This window comes from Strongylocentrotus purpuratus, unplaced genomic scaffold (genome assembly GCF_000002235.5).
Source record: "Strongylocentrotus purpuratus isolate Spur 01 unplaced genomic scaffold, Spur_5.0 spur5_scaffold_6, whole genome shotgun sequence".
NCBI lineage: Eukaryota > Metazoa > Echinodermata > Echinoidea > Camarodonta > Strongylocentrotidae > Strongylocentrotus > Strongylocentrotus purpuratus.
The window spans coordinates 32,855,567-32,878,355 of NW_022145612.1; the positions used below are offsets into that span (position 1 = coordinate 32,855,567).

Here is a 22,789-nt window from a genome sequence, read left to right on the forward strand (position 1 = left end):
GAGTGCCTTTTTTGTGTGTATATTTTCACCTGTGATAATAACCCTTTGTACGTCGACACAACATTCTCCTTTTCTTTTCTAATACTTATCTTATCCCTTTCATAAGTGTCCCCTTTTCATGTCATCATTAAACGTGCCCCTAATTTTAAGTGACTATAAAGAGTAATTACCCCAAAGCTCGCAGGCATTTATAGATTATAATCATGGTACTTATTAAAGGTCTTTTCAGTCTTCTTTTATGAGAATGTGTAGGATTTTTTTTTTTACTGCGACCTCACAAATCTTATAATTTTTCCTTGCTCGCTTCACTTGCCAGTAAATGAATTTTTCAGACCGTGACACCCATATCTGCATAATACAGGGGCGGATTTAGCTTTTTGCTCAGGGGGGGGTTGACCAATAATGACGATGCGGAGCATCGTCCACGAGCCGCGAAGCGGCGAGCCGATTTTTTTGGGGTGTTTATTTGAACCCCGTAAGTGATGTTTTCCTGGCATCTATTAACACAATGGAGACCATAAAAAGCAGTGCATGATAACGTCTTTTTAAATCAAGTAACAGTTAAATACACAGTTATATCCAGAGTTATCATGTGTTTGGTTAAGTTACCAGATGAGTTGAATATCTTCTCACAATATTTGCACTTGAAAGGGTTTCTCTCCAGCGTGCGTTCTTTTTTCTTTTTTTTTTTTTTTTTTTTTTTTCTTTTTTTTTTCCTTTTTTTTTTTTTTTTTTTTTTTTAATGTGGGGATTTTGGGGATGAGAATCGGCAACGCTGGCCTAGCTTGTCACTTCGGCGGTGGCCCGTGTCCTCAGAAAAGCTGATGGGGGGGGGGGGCAAGGGACTCTGTGACATTTGTTCGCCCAACCCCCCCCCCCCCCCCCCTCCCCCCAAAAAGAAATAATAATAATAATGATAATAATAATAATAATAATAATAATAATAATAATAATAATAATAATAATAAATGAAATAAATACATAGAAATAGAATAAAATAAAATTACACGTTTAAAAAAAAAGATAAGATTTTAAAAAAATGGTCCCCGGATTTTTTTTGGGGGGGTTGCAACCCCCCCCCCCCCCAACCCCCCCCCCCCTCTAGATCCGCTTCTGATAATATGATACTCAAGCAATATCGAAACAAATATTGAAATCATACTTGATAATGTTATGACACTGTAGGGGTATATACCAACAAAGGTGCCCCTTTTTTCACAGAAAGTGCCTCCCCCTCCCCACTTTGGAAGTCACTCCGCTGCCCCTGCGTACTCATTGAATGTACGAGATTATATGGTTTGTTTTCGATTTCGGTTCGACTATAGTACTGCGCTCCCTTTAAAAAAAATTAAAGCATTTAATTTAACACTTATTCAATTTCCATTTGCCCCAATAAATAAATATAAAAAATGATGTTAGAATAGGCTTCAAACTAGTGTTTGTGTGTAATTAGTGATGATTGGACCAATGTATTTCTGATAGATCTGAGCGTTTGCCTCCGGCCCCCCTCCCCCCTCCTAAAAAATAATAACTGGATTAAAGGTAATACAAAGTTTTGGGAAATTTTGAAATTGGGTGGATAGTGAATCTTTACGATTTTGATATATTTGGATGCCCCTGTGGATGTATTATAAGCACTAGAAAATTTAGCCAATAAAAAACTTATGTTTTCGAGAAAAATTGAATTAAAAAATTTACCGGTGCTCCCGGTAAATTTTGATGAATTTCAAATAGCGCCTACGGCCGTGCTAAGGTAGCTGCGACCATGAAAATCTCAGAAAATGTAGTTGTGATATATAATTTCCAAACGAGAATAGCTAATCGGTCGATTTTTGTCAAGAAACATTGTTTTATAGCTTAATTAATATATTGACATTGAGAGGGAGCTATACAACATGAAGAGTTTACTATTTACAATTTCATAATTTTAGATTCGATTTCAACCGCGACAACAGTACTATCTCTGAATATTGTAAGATCGCATATGCTTCCAATATGTTCATTTGAACCAAATTCTTGACCCAATACCAAAACGTTGTATTACCTTTAAGGGTTAGCCATACCAAGCCCATTATTAATCCATCACTCAACAGCTAATCAAATCAAAAGCGTCAAGGTTTCCTTGGATTAGTGGAAGTTTACCATTTATGGCAATGGAGCCAATTTGGGGATTTAAGTAAATTAATTGATTGACACAATTCCACATGTCTAGTGTGTGTGGCAGCTTGGACCTATATGGTGGCAGGGATTAGAACAGGCTAACTGTGATGACGTTAAAGTCATTAACATCAAAAAGTGTTAACATCTTTAACCGAACAAGTTAATATTAGTGAAGCACAGTGGTCTTGTGGATAAGACATCGCTTCACAATGCAGATGTACTCGGTTCGATTCCCGGCTATGCCTTTCTACCTCTATTTGTTTTAATCATTTTTTTTCTTCCTATTGATTTGTCCTTCTCTTTTTTTTTGTTTAGGGGACACCCCCTTCTCTTCAACAAAGGATTAAAAGTAGTTTATCAGCATATTTTTGAAAGTCATTAACATCAGAAAGTGTTAACATCTTGAACCGAACAAGTTAATATCAGTGAAGCACAGTGGTCTTGTGGATAAGACATCGCTTCACAATGCAGATGTACTCAGTTCGATTCCCGGCTATGCCTTTTTACCTTGCGTTTTTTAATCATTTTTTTCTTCATATTAATTTGTCCTTCTCTTTTTTTGTTGTTTAGGGGACACCCCCTCCTCTTTAACAAAAGATTACAAGTAGTTTATCAGCATATTTTTTAAAGTCATTAACATCAGAAAGTGTTAACATCTTGAACCGAACAAGTAAATATCAGTGAAGCACAGTGGACTTGTGTGGATAAGACATCTCTTCACAATGCAGATGTACGTACTCGGTTCGATTCCCGGCTATGTCCTTCTCTTTTTTTTTGTTTAGGGGACACCCCCTCCTCTTCAACAAGGATTACAAGTAGTTTATCAGCATATTTTTTAAAGTCATTAACATCAGACATCGCTTCACAATGCAGATGTACTCAGTTCGATTCCCGGCTATGCCATTCTACCTCGTGTTTTTTTAAGGATTTTTATTTTCCTATTGATTTGTCCTTTTTTTTTTACAGGGGTCTCCCCCACCTCCTCAACAAAGGAGTACAAGTAGTTTATCTGCATATTTTTTAAAGTCATTAACATCAGAAAGTGTTAACATCTTGAACCAAACAAGTTAATATCAGTGAAGCACAGTGGTCTTGTGGATAACACATCGCTTCACAATGCAGATGTACTCGGTTCGATTCCCTGCTACGCCTCTCTACCTCGCGTTTTTTTTTTCTTCTCTTTTTTGTTTGTTTAGGGGACATCCCCTCCTACTCAACAAAGGAGTACAAGAAGTTTATCAGCATATTTGTTTAAAGTCATTAATATCAGAAAGTGTTAACATCTTGAACCGAACAAGTTAATATCAATGAAGCAACGTGGTCATGTGGATAAGACATCGCTTCACACCCCCTCCTCTTCAACAAAGGATTACAAGTAGTTTATCAGCATATTGTGAGAGAGGATATTTAATGTCCTCCTTGAAAAAGACTAGTATATTTCGGGTAAGTTTCGTCATTCTGTTCATGTGTCAAAATTAACATTTGCTAAGATGAAGATATATTCTGATCCAGGAAATCAACATACTCTAAAAGCAGTAGTTGCTGCTGCTTTAGCTAATCTGAAGCTAGAGATTCAATTTACGAGTATTACAGGTGAGCTTATAAAGTAACTAAGACCTGTAGTTGTACAAATTAGATAACAGCTGCACTACCGCGCCGCTGCGGCACTGCTCCGCTGCAGCAGCCTCGCGGCCTCGCACTCTAGCTAGCGCGGGCGGACTGCATCTCCCCGATAACTATTTCGATCTCGTACTTTCAGATAGGCGATACACAGTTAAGGCGTGCCCGCGAGCTGAAACTCCGACTCTAGTCTCAAGACTAAGAGAAGTTGGAACTCAATATTGTGTGAAAGTTAAGGGAAATGATCACCCCCCCCCCCCCGGTATCTAGATCTAGACCTAGATCTAGATCTATATTTTATAACTCCACTGTGGGGTGATTTTTAATTTTGCTATCCCATTGGCATTGTGAGCAATCTGACGGAGCTCACGGGGGCGAATCGCCCAAGGCCCCATGTATTTTGAGCCTTGTACTGTAGAGATAGCGATCTGCATATCTTCCTTGTGTTCCTGATGATAATGAGCTAGCAATGCGATTTATATTACAAAAAAGCTGAACCTTCCGAGAGTTTTCGATGTTGGTTCTGCTTGAAATGCAAATAGATCTAGATGTCTAGATGGAGTCGGGCTAACTCGGACCAGGGGAAAACTCGGCCCAGCTGTAAAAACGGTCATTTTTTGCATGTTTAGGGTTAGGTTTAGGGTTAGGGTTAGAGTTAGGCTAAAATGACAAAAAATGACCGTTTTTGCAGCTGGTCCGAGTTGTCCCCTGGTCCGAGTTAGCCCGGATCCAAATGGATCTACGCACGGTGAACACTAACAGTACGATACAATAATTTTAATCGTGATTAGATTAGTATACTAAGGCACACAGACAAAGTTCACTGATTTTATTGAACAACCTGCGAGCACGCCTTTTTATACTAATCACTTGAATAATGTAACAAGAACTTGAAGAAGATATAGTTTCATATTCATTGAAAGATAGGATAGAATATCAGACTTTTCAGACAATACTGTGCTTATACAGTAGGTTTGCGGGTGCACCATGTGAGAGAGAGAGAGAAAGAGAGGGTTGAGGAGTCCTGAAAAGGACTCTGACTCATTAATCTTTCTTAGGGGTGTGGTAGTCCTGAAAAGGACTGTTTGTTATCTTTCTTAGCATATAGTTCTAAGGAGAACTATAGCGCTTGGAGAGGATGAGTGGCTCGACGTTTCGAACAGGTTGGCTATCCGTCGTCAGGAGTAGAGAATGGCTGGCGTGCATGAGCTTAAGTCACCGGAGTGCGGCATCAGGGGAAAATAGGTGACCGTGTTGGCTTGAGTCATCGGGGAGTGGGCGTGGATGGTCGGCTGGTACGTCTGACTGTCCGTCTGGGCTGGAGTCTCCAGGTTGCGGACTTAGGAGAGTTTCGATTTGATGAGTGGGGTGTGCTGTCGGTGAGACGCTGTGTGTGTCCCCGACATAGGCGGCGTTGTAGTCTGTTGTCGTCTGCTGTGTATTGTAGCTGTGAGGCTGGCGACTGCTTTGAGGGTTTGGCGGGTGGCGGTGGTTGATGTACAGGTGTCTGTCGGGGTGGTGAGGGCGGTGGTGGAGGCGATGGTGGAGGAGGAGTGACCGGGTACTTGTTGATGAGGGGTTTCCAGATGTCGTTGATGTATAGTCCTGAGTCTTGGGGCACGGTGTTGTGGCGGTGAATTTCGATGGCTTCTCGGATTCCGCAAGTATGCCAGTGCTTCATTATGGAGATGAGATGACTATTATCCCATTCGATGGTGTGTTCGTTTTGCTGGGCGTTTTTGAGGATAGCTGACTTATCCCAATCGCTGAGTCTGAAGCTGGTTCTGTGCTCCTTGAGTCTTGTTTCCAGATTTCTCCCCGTTTCACCAATGTAGACTTTTCCACATTCTCATGGTATTTTGTAGACTCCAGCTTTCTTGTGGTTTGGATGCTTGTCTTTGTGGGAGTGGAATATCGAATGGAGTTTGTTGGAGGAACTGTGTCGAACTTGGATGTCTGCTGCTAGAAGGATATGTTGAATCTTGTGAGAGGCTTGACCGATACAGGGAAGAACAATGGTTTGCTTCGGTGGTGTAGCTGCAGGTTGGTTCTCTTCAGGGGTGGTGTTGGCTGCGGGCTTGTTGGCGGGAGTCTTGGATTTGATCTTATGTCTTGGGTATTTGTTGATGATAGTCAGGGCTGTGGTGACATGCTGGATTTCCTGGTCTAGATGGTCTGCATCGCTGAGTTGATGGGCTCGGCAGATGAGGGCGTTGGGGACTGATTGTAGTACGGATGGATGGTGGAAGGATCAGTCCCCAACGTCCTCAACCCTCTCTCTCTCTCTCTCTCACATGGTGCACCCACAAACCTACTGTATATCTACATCACCATGCAAGCCGACACTTACAAGCAGCATCTAATACTGTGCTTGCTATTCATATAAAATATTTGTTTGCTTGCAGATTCCAAGGTGCCATACTTGAAGAGGGGCAAACTTCCAGTTCTTGAGATATCACCAAATGAGTACATCTTTTCAGCAAACAACATCTGCAGGTATGGTGTCATCAACTTGATATGGTCATTTTAAGAAGTCACAGAACATCTTTCTTTAGTTAAAAATGAGATTATTATGAAGTAAAAGGTGTTACTCCTTTTTAGAAAACATGGTGAATGCAGTTGCAATGAGAATTTTGTCTACTTATATTTTACATATCAGGCAAAGTTGTCTTAACAGAAATTTACTCACTTAAATGGATATATTTGCTGTAAATAAAGACACCATTTAGAAAGCACACACTTACAAAGAAGTAGGTAGTGCATTAAATATGATATTCTTCATATTTGATATTTCCTCTTGATTTTTTTAATGATCACTTTATCTTGTTTTGGTGCATTTCAGGTATATCCTGTCCAACGGCTCTGAGCAAACTTGGGAGTTGAAAGTTGAGGAGTGGGTCGAGTGGGAGAGTACTCACTTACAGGCAAGTGTTTTCATTTCATGGATGAGCTACAGTACGTCAGAGGGAACATGATATTAATATGTTTCCATTCTTAAGGTTCCTGTAAACTTGATGCAATAATCAATGATATATGTAGAGCGCTTACAGACAACGTTGATGTATCAAGCGCTATATTAATCCAGAATAGTTTTGTTTTAAGTATATAATGATAATAATAATAATGATACTACTACTACTACTACTACTACTACTACTACTACTACTACTACTATTACTACTACTACTAATACTACTACTACTAATACTACTACTACTAATAATATCATCATCATCATTATCTTCATTGAACTGGATTTTCGAAAGGAAATGTCTATTAAATCTATTCTAAATTGCATAGATGGGTTGTTATTAATTGCAAACATAAGCAAGCTAGCCAAAACATGCTTGTAATGTCATTCACTAATGATGCACAATTTATTTTAGTTGATGTATTTGCTCTTGGTCATGATTGTCAGTTTGGTTGCCTTAAATCTCTGTTTTCCAATTAATCAGCTATTACTGTATTACCAAAATCAATTGCCACATTATATGTATTTGTAATTTTGAATATATATTAAATTTATGTTTCTTTCGACTCTGTGGAATTTCTTCTTCTTATTTCTTTCTTTACCTAAACTCAGGTTTATCTTTTACAATAAATCACAGTGTTATATTTACATGATAGGATATGATTACTTTATTGCAAAATGCGAGGTATATATTTTTTTTCTTCCCTAAACTGCTTTGTGGTGTCTTCTCTGCAAGCCCCTACCTGGCCAAGATAAGGAAGCAATATTATACTATTGCCAATTTGAGGAATAGGCTGAGACACATTTCATGTTAGCATTTGTATGTTTGTTTGTTTGTTTGTGTTTTTATGTCTACGTTTTCAAAATAATTCATAAGCGTTGGTGCTGTATTTAACAAAACACTGACAATTCTGTAATACATTAAATAGGAAAGAGAATTTACCTTGTATGAATGACATATTTTTAAATTGATACGTTCAATGACTTCCTTTTTTTTCTCTTTTTCAGGCTTTGCTAGCCCCTTACTTAACTGCTGTCTTTGGAGGCGGAAAGAAGAATGCAGAGCCATTTAAGCTTCCATTCTGCAAATTAAATGATGTGCTGGCCAATAAACAATATTTAGTGGGGGTAAGTATTTTATATGTGATTATATTTTTTTTAAACAAACATGGAACCATTACAGAAAGTACCTTTGCCCAATTTATGCTAGAAAATTGTTTTCCCCATAATTTCTATTATTTGCATAATTGATTAAATTAAACAAAGCTTTCAAGCTCCTCTAACGTTTATGCAAAGAAATTTGACAGGGTCGCAGTTACATTCAATATCTTGTTTAAGACGGAAGCATTTTTGTAAAAAAAAACCTGCATGCCCCCATTGATGCTGAATGTTGGCAATGTTGAAATGGTTCTGGTTGGTAGTAATATTAGAGGTATCACTTTCATTGTCACTTCTTCACCCAAAATCAAAAACTTCATTGGTCAATCAAAGGAGGAAAATTGTAGATTTGTGGCTTTGTGCTATTTGTTCTTAAAGTTCACACTTACTTCAAATTGCGAATATATCATGCCTAAATCCAATAAATTCACACACTGCTTTGTTTTAAAATATTTCTATAAACAGCATTTCACTGTAAGAATGGTTCAAAGGCTGCACTCAAGTAGCATTAGATGCTAAAAGTGTATACTATGCCTCCCATGCATCCATCACACATTCTTTACAGTGTATGCCATGAATGTTGACAAACAAATAAAGAAACAAACAAGGAATTTTATGAAGTTCATGTTTCAATGATTTAAACGTATTCTTGCAAAAGGAATAATAACTATGTCGGATTATGAAACCATGAAGTCTACTCTCAATAAAGTTTGATTTTTTTTTCCTACATAGACAAGCCTGACCGCAGCTGACATTGTGGTATGGTGTGCCCTGTACCCAGCCATTACCGACAACCCAAGCCTTTGTGCTGACTACAAGCACCTTCAATGCTGGTTCCAGGGCCTTGCATCCCAAGAGAGCTTTCAGAAGGGTGTTGCTACCGTGACATCAGGGAAGGGTGCAAGTGCCTTCAAGGAAGCCATCTTGTCTCAGCATGTCAAGGTTCCGCTGTCTGATGCCGGTCGTGAGAGAGGACAACAGGCAGCTATTAGTCAGGCTTCAGATGGACAGGTATACATTAGGACTTCAAGTTGTTTAAAGTGACTCAGTAACAATTTTGAAAGTTGATGGAAAATGCATAATAATGTAATGTTACTTATTACATTCCTTTTACTGTACTAATCCTCTGACATGCAAAAAATCCTGAACAAATTCTCTAAACGCGTTAAGATATTTATGGTTTTCTTTGAAGGTGTCACTGTGCCACACTCTCTAAAAGTAAATTCTCCCAACTTTTTTTAATTTTCCTAACCATTTTTCCATGAAAATAAGACATAAGACAGGCTTTTTAAAAAGCTTTCACCACTTAAATGTCTGGAATGGTTTACAGAGCCAATTCATTGTATAGTTGGGAGAATTAAGAAATCGATCAGATCAGTTTTTCCCAATTTGTATCAATAATTTCAAACTTTCAGATTATCTTTAATTGTACATTTAGCATCAGAATCACTACCTTAGCACCATTTTCTTTCATCTGAACAATGTTAAAAAGTCCTTTTAAGTACAGATATGCACAGTAAATAAATACCTCAATGTTCTGAAGAGAAATCAGACAACCAGAAAAATCTTACCATCACTAAAAACATATGAATTGCACTGCCTTTGAGATTTACAACCATTATTCACATCTTGAGGATAAAATGACAAAGAAAATTCGGAAAAATAATAATTGTGCCAGTTCAAACCAATGTAAACTGTGTCCTTTATTTCAGGATGAGAGCAAAAAGGACATTCCACCTGAAGAGGTAGCTGCAGCCAAAGCAGCTTTCACCAGAGGAAGAAAGTCATTACCTAAATTGACCAAGAGAGTTCATCCAGTGTTAGTATCCCCTTCACAAATGTTCTGTTTAATTATACTTCAAATGAAGTCTACTTATGAAATATTTGTATGCATCATATATTCATTTGGAGTTATGCTGAAATTTGTTTTTTCTTCAGATGGATCATCTTATCGTGTAAACACAGTATAAAAGAGTCTTGCCATTTTTTTTCCAAGATATTGTGAGCAAATAATATACCACATTTCTTTTCTCTTTCTCTCTCTTTCAAAAGAGAAAGAAAGACAAAATAGATATACAATTGACATCATATAAGTCTGTAAGCTTGATTTTGTACATGTTAAGTTGTGATATATTAGTGAAATTTATACTTTTATATATACCGGTGCCTTGTCATGGCTTGCATGGCAAATTCTTGTTGCCATCATTTTTAGCTGACCACCCTCTCTCTGAAACCGAATTTGTAATGTATTTTGAATGGATTTCATTTATTATCATTCCTGAATCAGACTACCTCAATCTTCTGGGAAGAACATCCTCATTACCAGCGCTCTTCCGTATGTGAACAATGTACCTCACCTAGGAACCATCATAGGGTGCGTTCTCAGTGGGGATGTCTTCTCAAGGTGAGCCATGATTTCTTCCTTCTGCTTGATGCACTTTTCGTCTTCTTGAAAAATATTACATTTTCTGAAGCAGAAATGTTGATGTTGCTATTAAACGTCCCATTTCACTGCCATTAAAGAAATCAAGTACAATCAAACCTGTCTGTAGTGATCGCCCAAGGGAAACACAAAAAGTGGTCTTTGTAGACAGGTGGTCATTGTAGACCGGTTCCTTTAGTACATGTGTCAATGAGAAACCATTTTCAAGGGAAACACAAAATGTGGTCTTTGTAGACAGGTGGTCACTAAAGCAGGTTTGACTGTATGTGCTTATTGATAAGTTACCAGTGGACCATTGACTATAAATCCAGTCCAGAGAATTCAGTAATTTAGGGATTATTGCCTTACCAAAGGTCACCAATATCTCCACTTGATTCCAAAACTAGAACCTCTTGGTTTTTAGACCACTGCCCAACCCCTGAGCCAGCCATCATGCCTTACTGACTATCTTGTATATGGTTTATTTTCTTCAAATATTATAAATTATCTGATCGTATAAAGTGATGATATGTCAAACATTTTTGTTATATCATCATATATAAATTGATATTTATGATGACTTTCGTTCCTTGTGATTATTACCAAACTGTGATTTCTGTTTGTTCATTTGCTGATAGATTCTGTCGTCTCCGGAACTACAACACCCTGTACATCTGTGGTACAGATGAGTATGGGACTGCTACTGAAACCAAGGCACTAGAAGAAGGGTTGACTCCTCAACAGATCTGTGACAAATACCATGCACTTCATCGAGACATCTACAAATGGTTCAATATTGATTTTGACCACTTTGGTAGAACCACCACCCAGAAGCAGACTGAGTGAGTTTCACTTTAAATTTCCTTTAAATCATCGGTAACCATGTATGAATAGTAGACAAAGCCAAGAAAACGTTTTTTTCTGAAGCATTTATAGATTTGTACTAATTTATCGAACTATCTGCTTTTTCACATATAAAGGTTTAAAAATTACCATATACCTGTACAAATTGCACTGAACTGTGTTCCTCTTGAAATCATCTTGTTATTAGTGTAATATAAAACATCAGTCTGAAATTCATCACCACTGTTTCTGTCATTGTATCTTTTTTGTGCTTATTCTTGATACGCAGGATTGCTCAGGACATCTTCCACCGTCTGCATGCCGCTGGTCATATTCTAGAGGATACGGTAGAACAGCTCCAGTGTCAGAAGTGCAACCGCTTTCTAGCTGATCGCTTTGTTGAAGGAATCTGTCCACTCTGTAGTTATGAGGATGCTAGAGGAGACCAGTGTGATAAATGTGGGAAGCTCATCAATGCAACAGACCTTAAAGTGAGTTGTAGCAATTTCTTGGTGGTACAGTCAAACCTGCTTTAGTGACCACCTGTCTACAAAGACCACCTGTCTACAAAGACCACCTCTTTTGTTTCCCTTGAAAATGGTTTATCATTGAAACATGTACGAAAGGAACCTGTCTACAAAGACCACCTGTCTGCAGAGACTTCTTATGTTTCCCTTGGGCGGTCGCTATAGACAGTTTTGACTGTACTGTGTAATGTTTACTGTAAAACAAAACAATTTGTGGAGTTATAAATGACAACTGTTTCTAAGGCAAGAAAATTTCCTGAATTATTAATGCATAGTGTTTTGTCATTTATGATTTAACTCTTTCTTGGCATGTAACTTTGTAAAAAAATGTGAATTTGAGAACATTTCATGCAAGTGTATGTTCTAGTTTTACAATATGCTCCTTTTGTGGGATCGGGATTGATTTATAACTTTATTATTGAATATTATCCATCATGCTATTCTTACTTTTTATAGTATGATATGCCAAATAAAGAAGGATGTTGTTAAGAGTGGAATATCTTTCCTGTAGAAACTAAGAAATTAATATTTAATCGTAGAAAAATTAGTATCTGTTGTGAACCATAAAGGCGTTTAACTTGAATATCTGCACAGTCGCTTGTTTGCCAAACGTGCAATTTACCAGAAACAATAGGCAACATTTGGCAGAACAATTGCTTCGTGCAACACACTTTTATTTTGCAAAATTACCCATTTTCGATCTTGACTAGCTCTAGGACAACCTCTTTAACCCCGGGATATAGATTAATCTTGCACTGGAAACAGTTCTATCCTTGAAACATTTAGTATTTCTATATTTCTGTGGCATAAAGAGAGTTAAAGAATCTTTTCTGGAGATATATATATTTTTTGTTATATATTTTATTTTGACAGAAACCCAGATGTAAAGTCTGCAGTAACACCCCTGTCATTAAGACTTCCAGGCATCTGTTCCTAGACCTTCCCAAGCTAGCACCAGCCCTCGAGGTGTTCTTACAGAAGTCTACATCCGAAGGCAACTGGTCTGCCAATGCTAAGCTCATTACAAACTCATGGGTGAGGGATGGACTGAAGCCACGATGTATCACTCGTGATCTCAAGTGGGGTACACCTGTTCCATTGAAAGGATACACAGATAAGGTAATTCTTGACATAGAGGCATCATGGTCAAGTTTCCAGACTGTGAACCATAAGTACAGGATCGAATCCTGGCTGCAGCACTACAGTATTGTCCTTGGCAAGACATTAATCTACACTTGCCACACTCAACCCAGGTGTAGAAAGCGGGTACTTGTGAGGATTTATTCCTTGATCGCTGTGGTTGCCAGCGCTTAAGCTGGGGGATAATAGTCAAAGTCCTTTGGAAGTGCATAGAGACGTTATGTCATAATGTGATATGCGATTTACAAGAACAACACATTCTTTATCTTCTTTTTCAAATTGAAAGAAAGAGTTCTTTTTAATAAAAAGGTTCACAATCATGAGAACATTACACGTTGTGGATTTTCTTTTTTCTCGCGCCCTCATATCTACTGTGACTTTTCCTGCTGTTTTCATTAAATATCATGCTTTTGCTAAACTGGTGTACTGGGTTATGCATATGATTTCCTTAGATTTTCTTTTAATGTAATGCCTACTTGTAGTTAATTCAGTACTTCCAATATTTGTTTTCACTCCAGGTGTTCTATGTATGGTATGATGCTCCTATTGGCTATCCGTCCATCACAGCAAATTACACAGACCAGTGGGAGAAATGGTGGAAAAACCCACAGCAGGTAAGTTAGTGCTTTTTGTAAAATGAGAGAGCAAACCTCAATTTTGTAACATTTTAGGTGAAATCTTGCCATCAAATATTTGGAGCTTCCAATACCGGTACTTTAGAGAGGCTTTAAGCTTATTAAACAAACATGAACTAATATTGTACAACAATGAGGAAAGAAGCAAGAAGCAGGTTCAGGATGTCTGCAAACAGCTGCTATTTCACTCTACCTCTTTTTTGTCTGGCTTATCTCTCCACTTAATAGCATAAAGAAGGGCAATTAAAGCTTCTTAATCCTCATTCAAGTACTGGTACACATTTGAGAGAACTTAAGTCCTGTTTCTCAACTTAAATTGAGGACAATATTACCTCTTACCAACACATTGAACATAGGACAAAATAGTTAATCTGTATTCATTGATTCAATGGGAATTAAAAAGGAGTCATGAGTATATGGAATATATAAAAGGCTAAGGATGTTGTACATTGTGTGTTCTAAGTAATCATGGTCTACCGGTAATCGTTCCACCACTTGTAATGAGCAATGAACAACAAGAATGTAATGAGGTGTATTGATTTTGATACATAGGTGAAGTGCATTAAAATCATAGACCAACAGATGACCTAATGTTCTTTTATCTCTCAGTTTGGATTACTCTTTGTTGGTTTTTGTGGTACATGTATATACATGTAAGCTGTGTAGGTTAACAACTAAAGCAGAAAATGATTTGAGATTGATTTTAATGTATGTCATTCTTTGTCAGGTTCAACTGTACAACTTCATGGCCAAAGACAATGTGCCGTTCCATAGTGTGATATTCCCGAGCTGTCTGATTGGGGCTAATGATAACTACACCATGGTCAATCATCTTATAGCCACAGGTATTTACTTTATACTATGTAAATAAATCAATGAATGAATTAATGAATAATGAATATATGAATGAATATACATATGGATAGATAAATAAATAAATAATTAAATGAATGAATGAATGAATGAACGAAATAACAAACGAATGAACTAACAAACAAATTAACAAATAAATGAATGGATGGATGGATGAATAAATAAGTGGTAAATCCAATGATAAATGCTTTATTGGGATACATGTATTGGGCATAGAATTATTTAATGGCAGAAAAACATGCTACACACATAATTATTTTTGCATCTAAAAAAAAAGACATTATTTTATATGTGCTGTTTAGTTTTATCCAGTGAAAATGAAAGCATTTGAATAGTAGATATTATATCCTGAAATGTTTGAATAACAATTCGGGAAGCAGTTTTAAGCAACACTATGATAAGTAATGTATTCAAAGAGAAAGCTACTCCATATGACAGTCTAAGTATTTGAAATACATAACAATAATGCTTGTCCATTTAATCTTTGGTTATGGTCGAACTAAATCGCTATGGACCTATCTATGTGCACGATCGACCCTTCTTATTTTCTGAATCTAATAGAGTGGTGAAGTGTGACGTCATCAAAAATCCATTTTTAGAATTTCTCTTTTTTTTTCATTTTCCGAAAGAGCATAAAAAATGATGTCCAAATGTTGAAAACCAATTGAATATGTTAAGTATTGGCTGAGATATGACCATTTGAATAGATAGATTTCCTATATGAACTCAGTGTTATTTTGCTCTGGTTTGTAATGTTATTCTAAAAATAAATTGTTATGATGTCACAGCTTCGGTACTCTATTGATTCATATATGGTTGTGATTTTGAACTTAAAAGTGCTACCACCTGTTGCTTTATCACAGAATACCTGAACTATGAGGACACCAAGTTCTCCAAGAGCCGTGGTATCGGTGTGTTTGGTGACAACGCTCAATCGACGGGTATCCCAGCAGACATCTGGCGATTCTATCTCCTCTACATCAGACCAGAGACCCAGGATAGTGCCTTCAGCTGGGCTGACTTTGTCTGGAAGAATAACAGTGAGCTTCTCAACAACCTGGGCAACTTCATCAACAGGTCTGTGTCGTTATAAGGCCTTTAAACAAAATAAAAGTTGTATTGCCCTTTAGGTGCCAAAACATGGGTCGGTCGGACGGAAATCTTTAAAAAAAAAAAAAATATTCTTTTTTTTTCCTCCCTCTTTGGGCTGATATTTCTCAGTTTTGAATACTCTAATATTTTTTTTTCATCTAAAAAACGTTTTTTAAAAGCCGACCATAGATTTCAAGATTTTTGGGTCGGTCGCAAAGGGCAATACAACATCTTTCTTTTTTGGCCTAAACCGGATAAAGCTAACATGTAACCAAACCACGTACTGAAGGACAGATTTTTTTTTTTCCATCCATATTAGCTACCCGCTAGTCGCCTTGAAGAATTCAGAATTTGAGGGATAAGAAATCAAATGAAACAGTAGAACATGTGATACTCGGAAATACAGGCATCAAAGGAAATTCCACAGTACATGAAACCTATTTTGTGTACAATTACACTACAGGGTGGTTGCACCAGACTGTTTAACTATTTGTTACTTTACCTACTCGTTTGTTGACTATTTCTTCTAGGCCTGAGTCATGTCGGGATTTTCATAAACCGGGTCCCGACGGCCTTGTACCGATCGGGACCCGGTGTCCCGAAATCAGCTCGCAGGATTTGTCACTTGCCTCTATAAAAAGCGCATATCATCAGTTTGTCCCTTAAAAGTGACCTTTTTTATCAATCAAATTTATAAACACATGCATACCTCGGCTCAGATCGGTATATTATTCCATTTGACATTATTTTCATCCATGATTGGCGAAGTTTAGTGCCATTTTCGTGCCTCTAAAAGTAAAAAAACTGGGGCAGAAATGAACAGACAACACTCGAGCCGCCATTTTGATTTATGCAGGTTGAATAAATCTGGTCAAAAAATATGAATGTTATAATAATAAAACGGCTTTCTAAAAATTTCTTCTGTACAATATACCGATCATATAATATTTTAAAGACAAAATAAATATATATCTCTTATTTTAAACATCGCATGCTTTTTTTTTTAAAGCTGAAAATTACTTGGTAATCAAGAGTTTCGATACGGATAGCCGTTGCAAGGCAAGTTCAGATTAGTCTCAGAAAAATGTGCAGTGCTCCTCGTAAATAGCTGTAATGCGTGCCAGAACGAACCCAAACAAAGACGTGATCGTAACGAGAAAAAAATCATTAAAAACTACGAGAGCACAATTGGAAAGACAACTACTGCTCAAAATTACCATAATCAGATAGATAACTTGGACAAAGAATTCAATAATCGCCCAAGAAATGTCACAGAAATTGTGATAATCGAGGAGTAACTGGGTACATTTTTATCGCAAGGAGCCTGCTGCAAATACTCGAATCCTTTGTTATACTGCTTTTTACCGTAGAGGACGGTATTTGCCTCGTATAGCCTCGTGTTCAATTTAAACACGTGTAATTCAGATATTGCAGCAGGCCCTTCCGATAATGATTGTACCTATAGTAACTCCTTAAATATCACTATTTATGTGTCTTTTCTTGGACAACTATTGTTTTCTTCCTCCAAGTTATGTATCTACTTACGATAATTTTGAGTAGTTGTCTTTCCAATTGTGCTCTCGTAGTTTTTAATGATTTTTTTCTCGTTACGATCACGTCTTTGTTTGGGTTCGTTCTGGCACGCATTACAGCTAACGAGGAGCACTGCGCATTTTTCCGAGACTAGTCTAAACTTGCCTTGCAACGTATCGAAACTTCTTGTGATTACCAAGTAATTTTCAGCTTTTAAAAGAAGCATGCGGTGTTCAAAATCAAAGAAAAAATATATATTTTTGTCTTTTAAAAATTATTCGATCGGTATGTTGTAAAGAAGTACTTTTTAGAAAGCCGTTTTATTATTCAAACATTAATGTTTCTTTCAACCTGATTTATTAATCCTGCCGAGAGACCCGGCCAGTACAGTAGCTAGCTAGCAGCTGGCAACAACAACCCCATGGGCCGGGCGAACTGCCTTGCAACCCATATTTGTATCACTTATCATCAGTTCGGATTGATTCAGGATGAGCTAGAATATGATTATGGTAACCATTAAATACTTAAGTTTTAAGGTGGATTGATTTTAGTGGTGTGCAAAACTGCAATTTCTTTCATATTTCGTTATTTTTTTCGGAGCGTCGGTTCTCAAAAAACGAAACCGGGACCCGACGGCAACGGTCGGGTCCCGGTGTGATCGACCGTACCGACTCAAGCCTAATTTCTTCCAAAATTATAGTTGGCAAACTTCATGCAAATCTGCCTGACCGGTGGTTTATTGGAAAACTGTTGAAATGCTTCATATGATATACTGCATTTCATCAATTTGGAGAGGGGTGATTCTTAAGCAAAACTTTAGAATAGCATGGTCTGCTCAAAGCTTAAGCTGGTTTGTAAGGATTTGTAATGCAACATGCTGACCTAATTTTGTCTGAAAATAACTGTTGTATGAGTAATGGGTCTTTTGTTTGTTCTGTTACCACAGACATGTTCAATTCTCCTAAAAAAACAAAAACAAGAGTTCTTGCTAGTCACATTTCATTAACATCTTCCCTGTGTATACCGGTATATGATTTTAAAGGTATATGTTGTATTTCTTTTTTCGTTTCTTCAGAGGCTTAACATTCCTGGAGAATAGCTTTGACGGTGTGATACCCGAGATAAGATTAGAGAGTGAAGATGAGAGGCTGATTGCTGAGATCAACCGAGAACTCAAGAGCTACATTGCATTACAGGAGAAGGTCAAGTAAGTAAAATGGACAGCTATCTACAAGGGTTTCATGGGCACTCAAAATGTGTGTGTGAGGTTGGGTGGGGGGTGCTTTAAGAGGAAGCAGAGCAACTGAACTGAGGCAGGGTTTAGGAGGGGGCTGGCTAGACCCTTTCAAAGGGTAAGCATCTTAAATTTTGTGTGTTAAAATAGGCATTTAATGCATAGTAGAGTTATTTTTAATACCCCAGAAATTCTTCTCCTTTTAAGTTTTGAAAAAAAGAGGGGGAGGGGGACATGTTTCCTCCTTTCCTAACATGATGATGCTCTAGGGCCTTTGTTGTCTTACTGGAATAGCAGCTGTTTTTTAATCTTTTCATGTATAGAATATACAGGAAACAAATTGAGATCATAAGTATGCAGAATCTAGTCAGTACTGAAAATTGGTTCATATAAGAAAATGAATGTGATTGACTCCATTGTAGAATATTTTACTTTGTGAATATATAATGACATTCATACTCCTGAGTCCATCCACTTTCTATGACATATTAATTTGATTTTGTTTTGGGTTTATTTTTTCCTTGATGTAGAATCCGTGATGCCTTGAAGCACATCCTCAACATATCTCGTCTTGGTAATCAACATATCCAAGCATGCAAGCCATGGGTGCTAGTCAAAGGCAATCCTCAAGAAAAGTGAGTCCAACAGCAAGCAAACTTTTGTTTTTATAATTATAATTGTAACACTTTATCGTTTATTCCACCGTGTACCTCTGCTTCGTGCATTTTGTTTTAATAGGTTGTGATATATTCTGTCACGCCTCCAGGCTTTCTGATCATATACATATCTCTTTCGAGTTTCACACAGATAGAACAGACATATAAGAAAATTACATATACATGCATGTATGCCATTCATAGGAGTGTCATTTACATAACAATGTAATTTATAGAAAGCAATTTATGTATTTACACAAGTAGCGAAATGTACATATTTGTGGAGATTACATAGCAAAGTACAAATTGACATTTGCCATAATAGCTATTAATCTGAAAACTGTTGAACTATGAGTAATTTCAGTTTTGTTAACTTAATTTGATCGTTTGCATACATGTATGTTTGTTTTGTCCTCATAGACTCAGAGCCGGTACTGTGATTGGTCTGGCAGCAAACATCTCGTGCCTCCTCTCAGTCATCCTGCAACCATTCATGCCAGAGACTAGTGCTACCATCCAAGCCCAGCTCCAGGCTCCTCCTGAATGTTACGTGCTGGTGGAAGAATTTGTTTGCTACCTCGACAAGGGTCACAAGATAGGCAAGGTTAGAGGAGCATCATGGCAGGTTGTGGGGGGGGGGGGGGAGGGGGAAGGGAAGTTGATAATTTTATTTGAAGTGCCTGGTGGAAGACTTTGTTTGCTACCTTGACAAGGGTCACAAAATAGGCAAGGTTAGAGGAGCATCAGGGCAGGTTGGGGGAGGGGGGAGGGAGGGGGAGAGGGGAGGTTGATATTATTTTTTTTTACGTGCTGGTGGAAGACTTTGTTTGCTACGTGGACAAGGGTCACAGGATAGGCAAGGTTGCGAGGGATTTTTTTTTGGGGGGGGCGGGCGGGGGGGGGGTTAATATTTTAGAATTTTGTGAATCTTTGGATTATAGGATCTTATTTGCCAAGAGCCTGAAGAGTGTCAAGTATCAGTAACAGGGTTTTACATTGAGTTATCACCCTCATGTCTCCCAGCAAACTTTATGACAAATTTGAAATAAGCTTGATTTGTAGGATGGGGGAAGGTTTATGAAATCATAGTTGATAGTGAATCAGCATTTTTGTTTAACCTTGCTTGTCTGCATGATCTGTGGCAACAACAGATTTTGGAATGGGCATCCAGTGCGAAATTATGCTGCTCCAATACATACTTTACAAGAGCTGGTAATTGTCATCCTATAAGTTGGTTTCACTTTAACACTTCATTGAGGGACGCGCCTGCTTTAAACTTTTAGAATTGGTCTTACAAAGCGAGCCACAGATATCTATTTAGGGTAACTCTTGCTAGAATCAGATTTTTGTTCTTGCCGTTTACACACTCCAAACAACAGCCTTGAGTATGTATCAATCCACTTCCAAATTCTCAAATTGAGAAAAAATTGTTGGTTTCATATATGCTGCACAATATGTTCACACAATGTCCGTAATGTGCATGCTATTTCATGTTAGCAACCACTCTATGCATTAGGAATGATACATGGTAATATGCTCTCTTCCACATTCCTACCATTCAGCCAAGTCCACTCTTCTCCAAGATTGAACCAGCCCAAGCTGAAGAATTCAAGAAGAGATTTGCAGGCAAACAGCAAAAGGTAAGCAACAATATTGAATAGTAGATACCCTTGACTTTGTGTCTACTGATTTTTGTGAACTACATTTGATGAGTGTAAGTTGTTTTGCTTTTGAATGAATTTACTCAATGTATGTGCATTTCTCATTTATTTGCCTGCTTTACAGAATATATTTATCGCTCTTAAGCATTCTGGATTTGAGTAGATCCAAGCAAAATCATTGCTTTTGAAATCTGCTTCAAGAACAAATCAGTCATTTTGTAAGAGTTTCTGTGATTTTTGTATTTTGTTGGCCCTCTTTGTAATTTGTTCACTATCACATAAAGAGTCTTATATACACCCTGCATAACAATTGCTCTGACCCCACTTTACCTCTTCCTAGACACACCAAAAGTCCTACCTCTCCTTCCAATAACCTTGCTGAAGTTACTTGTTTTCATGATATAATCACATGTATTTGTGTCTGTATTTAGTTTCATTGATGGTATAACTTTGCTTTCTCAACTATTGTCTGTGTCTTCCATAGGTTGAAAGTGCTGCAAAGCCTAGTGCAGCGGCCACCCCAGCCCCACCTACATCAAACCCACCTACAAGCAACCAAGCCACTCCAGCAGGCCCTCAGGAGATAGAGAGACTCACTGCACAAGTTACAGCTCAGGTAAGATCATTTCAAACTCAGAGTTTTTATTCTGGACAAAAAGGATTGTTGTTTAAAAATAGGCAGAGATTAGTTTGCTTGTTTTCATGAAGTAGCTTTGCATCTAATCTTGATTTGTAGTATCGAATATACTTTTACACTGTCAGAATATTGGAAGACTTCAACTAAATTAGCCACACAATGATGTTGTAAACAATATTGTGTGCAGTAGTGACATGGCTTAGACACAAAAGAGGAGGCAAAGAAAAAAAAGAACAAGAACAAGAAGAGCTAGAAGAAGAAGGGAAGGAGAAATATAGATATATATATAGGTGTTAACTTTTTTTTTAAAGAAACTAAGAGCTTCTTCTTGAGTGGAAGGAGAAGAAAAAGAAGAGAGGGGAGGAGATTTACTGAAAATTCTTAATAAGTCCATTTTTTTCTTCTTCTTTTTTTTTCAGGGAGAGAAAGTTCGTAAGGTGAAGGGTGAAAAGGCTGACAAGGCAGTAGTGGATGCAGAGGTCAAGGCATTGCTGGACTTGAAACGTCAGTTAGCCATTGCATCTGGTCTGGATCCTGATGCTGCGTCCAAGTCTAAGGGAAAGAGTAAAAAGAAAGGGGGCAAAAAGTAGAGGATATGGAAAGCAAGCTGATTCATAAGTGGATATTATTCATATGCAACCATGTCAGTTTTGATATCAGGATATGATTACAATGTTCTGAAATATCAGTAATAATTATTTTTAATTTCACACAGTCTACTTAATAGCCAATGGAAATGATGCTGGTTCTGTATACGTATACTAACATGTAGATAATTTGTGAGATATTACTATGTTTGCTTTAAAAATTCAAATAGTCAAGTTTCTAATTTCTTATATCCCACCCGATTGATACATCATATTGGAAGGTTGTAGTTTGTTTATACTATTTTGTCAATTTGCCCCTTTTTAATTTAATTATGAAACTTTGCCTTTTAGACATTTAGACTTTAGTTTCTGTTCAGTTCTTCGATATTAGAATCCATATTATTTGAGAAAAAACAATGATAAATGATAATAATGATCATAAATAATTACTATAATTATTATGGTAATGCTTAATGCCACAATCATGTCTTCCAATAGTCATTAAACCATTCAATATGTCAAAAACTACTTTCCATCGTTGGGAATCTGTTGTTCCGCATGGGCATGTTGGTATGTCTTCGTATTTTTGTGCTGTCCTAGATTTATAGAGCTGCTGCTCTTCATCTCTTAAATACCTGACACATATAGTTAATGAAAGCCAATGAAAGTTAACTCACAACAGTTCCATTTTATGTGTGTGATATCTTGCAAGTAAGGCTATTAATTACTCGGGTCAGCATCTGGGTTCTGCTTTCATAGGTGTATTAAATCATGAAGGTTATTTGAACCCTTTGACTTTATCTGAACTGATTAATCACATTTCGGTCAGTAGCTACTGTTGTCTTGTGTGTGGCAGTATATAGTCAATATATATACATATATATCAGTTTGTTGGAAAGTATGTTGCTTCTTTGCATACATGTATGTGCAATCAGTTGATAATCCTTCTATTCTTTTGTTTATCTCCTGTGAGGTATTCGTGTATTCTGTTTTCGTATCTTTCGTCAAAATTCTATGGAATAGTTATTATCTCCCACAAA

General features: G+C 37.4%; 1 protein-coding gene across 1 annotated transcript; it reads left to right on the forward strand.

Moving 5' to 3' along the window:
* The first annotated feature begins 3,578 nt into the window (after positions 1–3,578).
* LOC115918282 (methionine--tRNA ligase, cytoplasmic-like) lies at positions 3,579–22,515 on the forward strand. The gene is made up of 19 exons (XM_030972380.1): positions 3,579–3,753; positions 6,186–6,276; positions 6,623–6,704; positions 7,760–7,879; positions 8,642–8,920; positions 9,622–9,728; positions 10,197–10,313; positions 10,970–11,173; positions 11,464–11,665; positions 12,575–12,820; positions 13,360–13,455; positions 14,204–14,321; positions 15,213–15,426; positions 18,050–18,181; positions 18,739–18,843; positions 19,285–19,468; positions 20,427–20,504; positions 21,010–21,141; positions 21,582–22,515. Exons 1-19 carry the CDS (start codon positions 3,651–3,653, stop codon positions 21,750–21,752), a joined length of 2,781 nt encoding a protein of 926 aa, XP_030828240.1. The 5' UTR covers positions 3,579–3,650; the 3' UTR covers positions 21,753–22,515.
* Positions 22,516–22,789: the final 274 nt, after the last annotated feature.

Excerpts from the sequence above, each read along its gene's own strand:
- LOC115918282 (XM_030972380.1), top strand. The coding sequence starts at position 3,651 with ATGAAGATATATTCTGATCCAGGAAATCAACATACTCTAAAAGCAGTA. Across the intron at positions 14,322-15,212 it reads CAATCATCTTATAGCCACAG|AATACCTGAACTATGAGGAC; the intron begins GTATTTACTTTA and ends GCTTTATCACAG. Across the intron at positions 15,427-18,049 it reads CTGGGCAACTTCATCAACAG|AGGCTTAACATTCCTGGAGA; the intron begins GTCTGTGTCGTT and ends TCGTTTCTTCAG.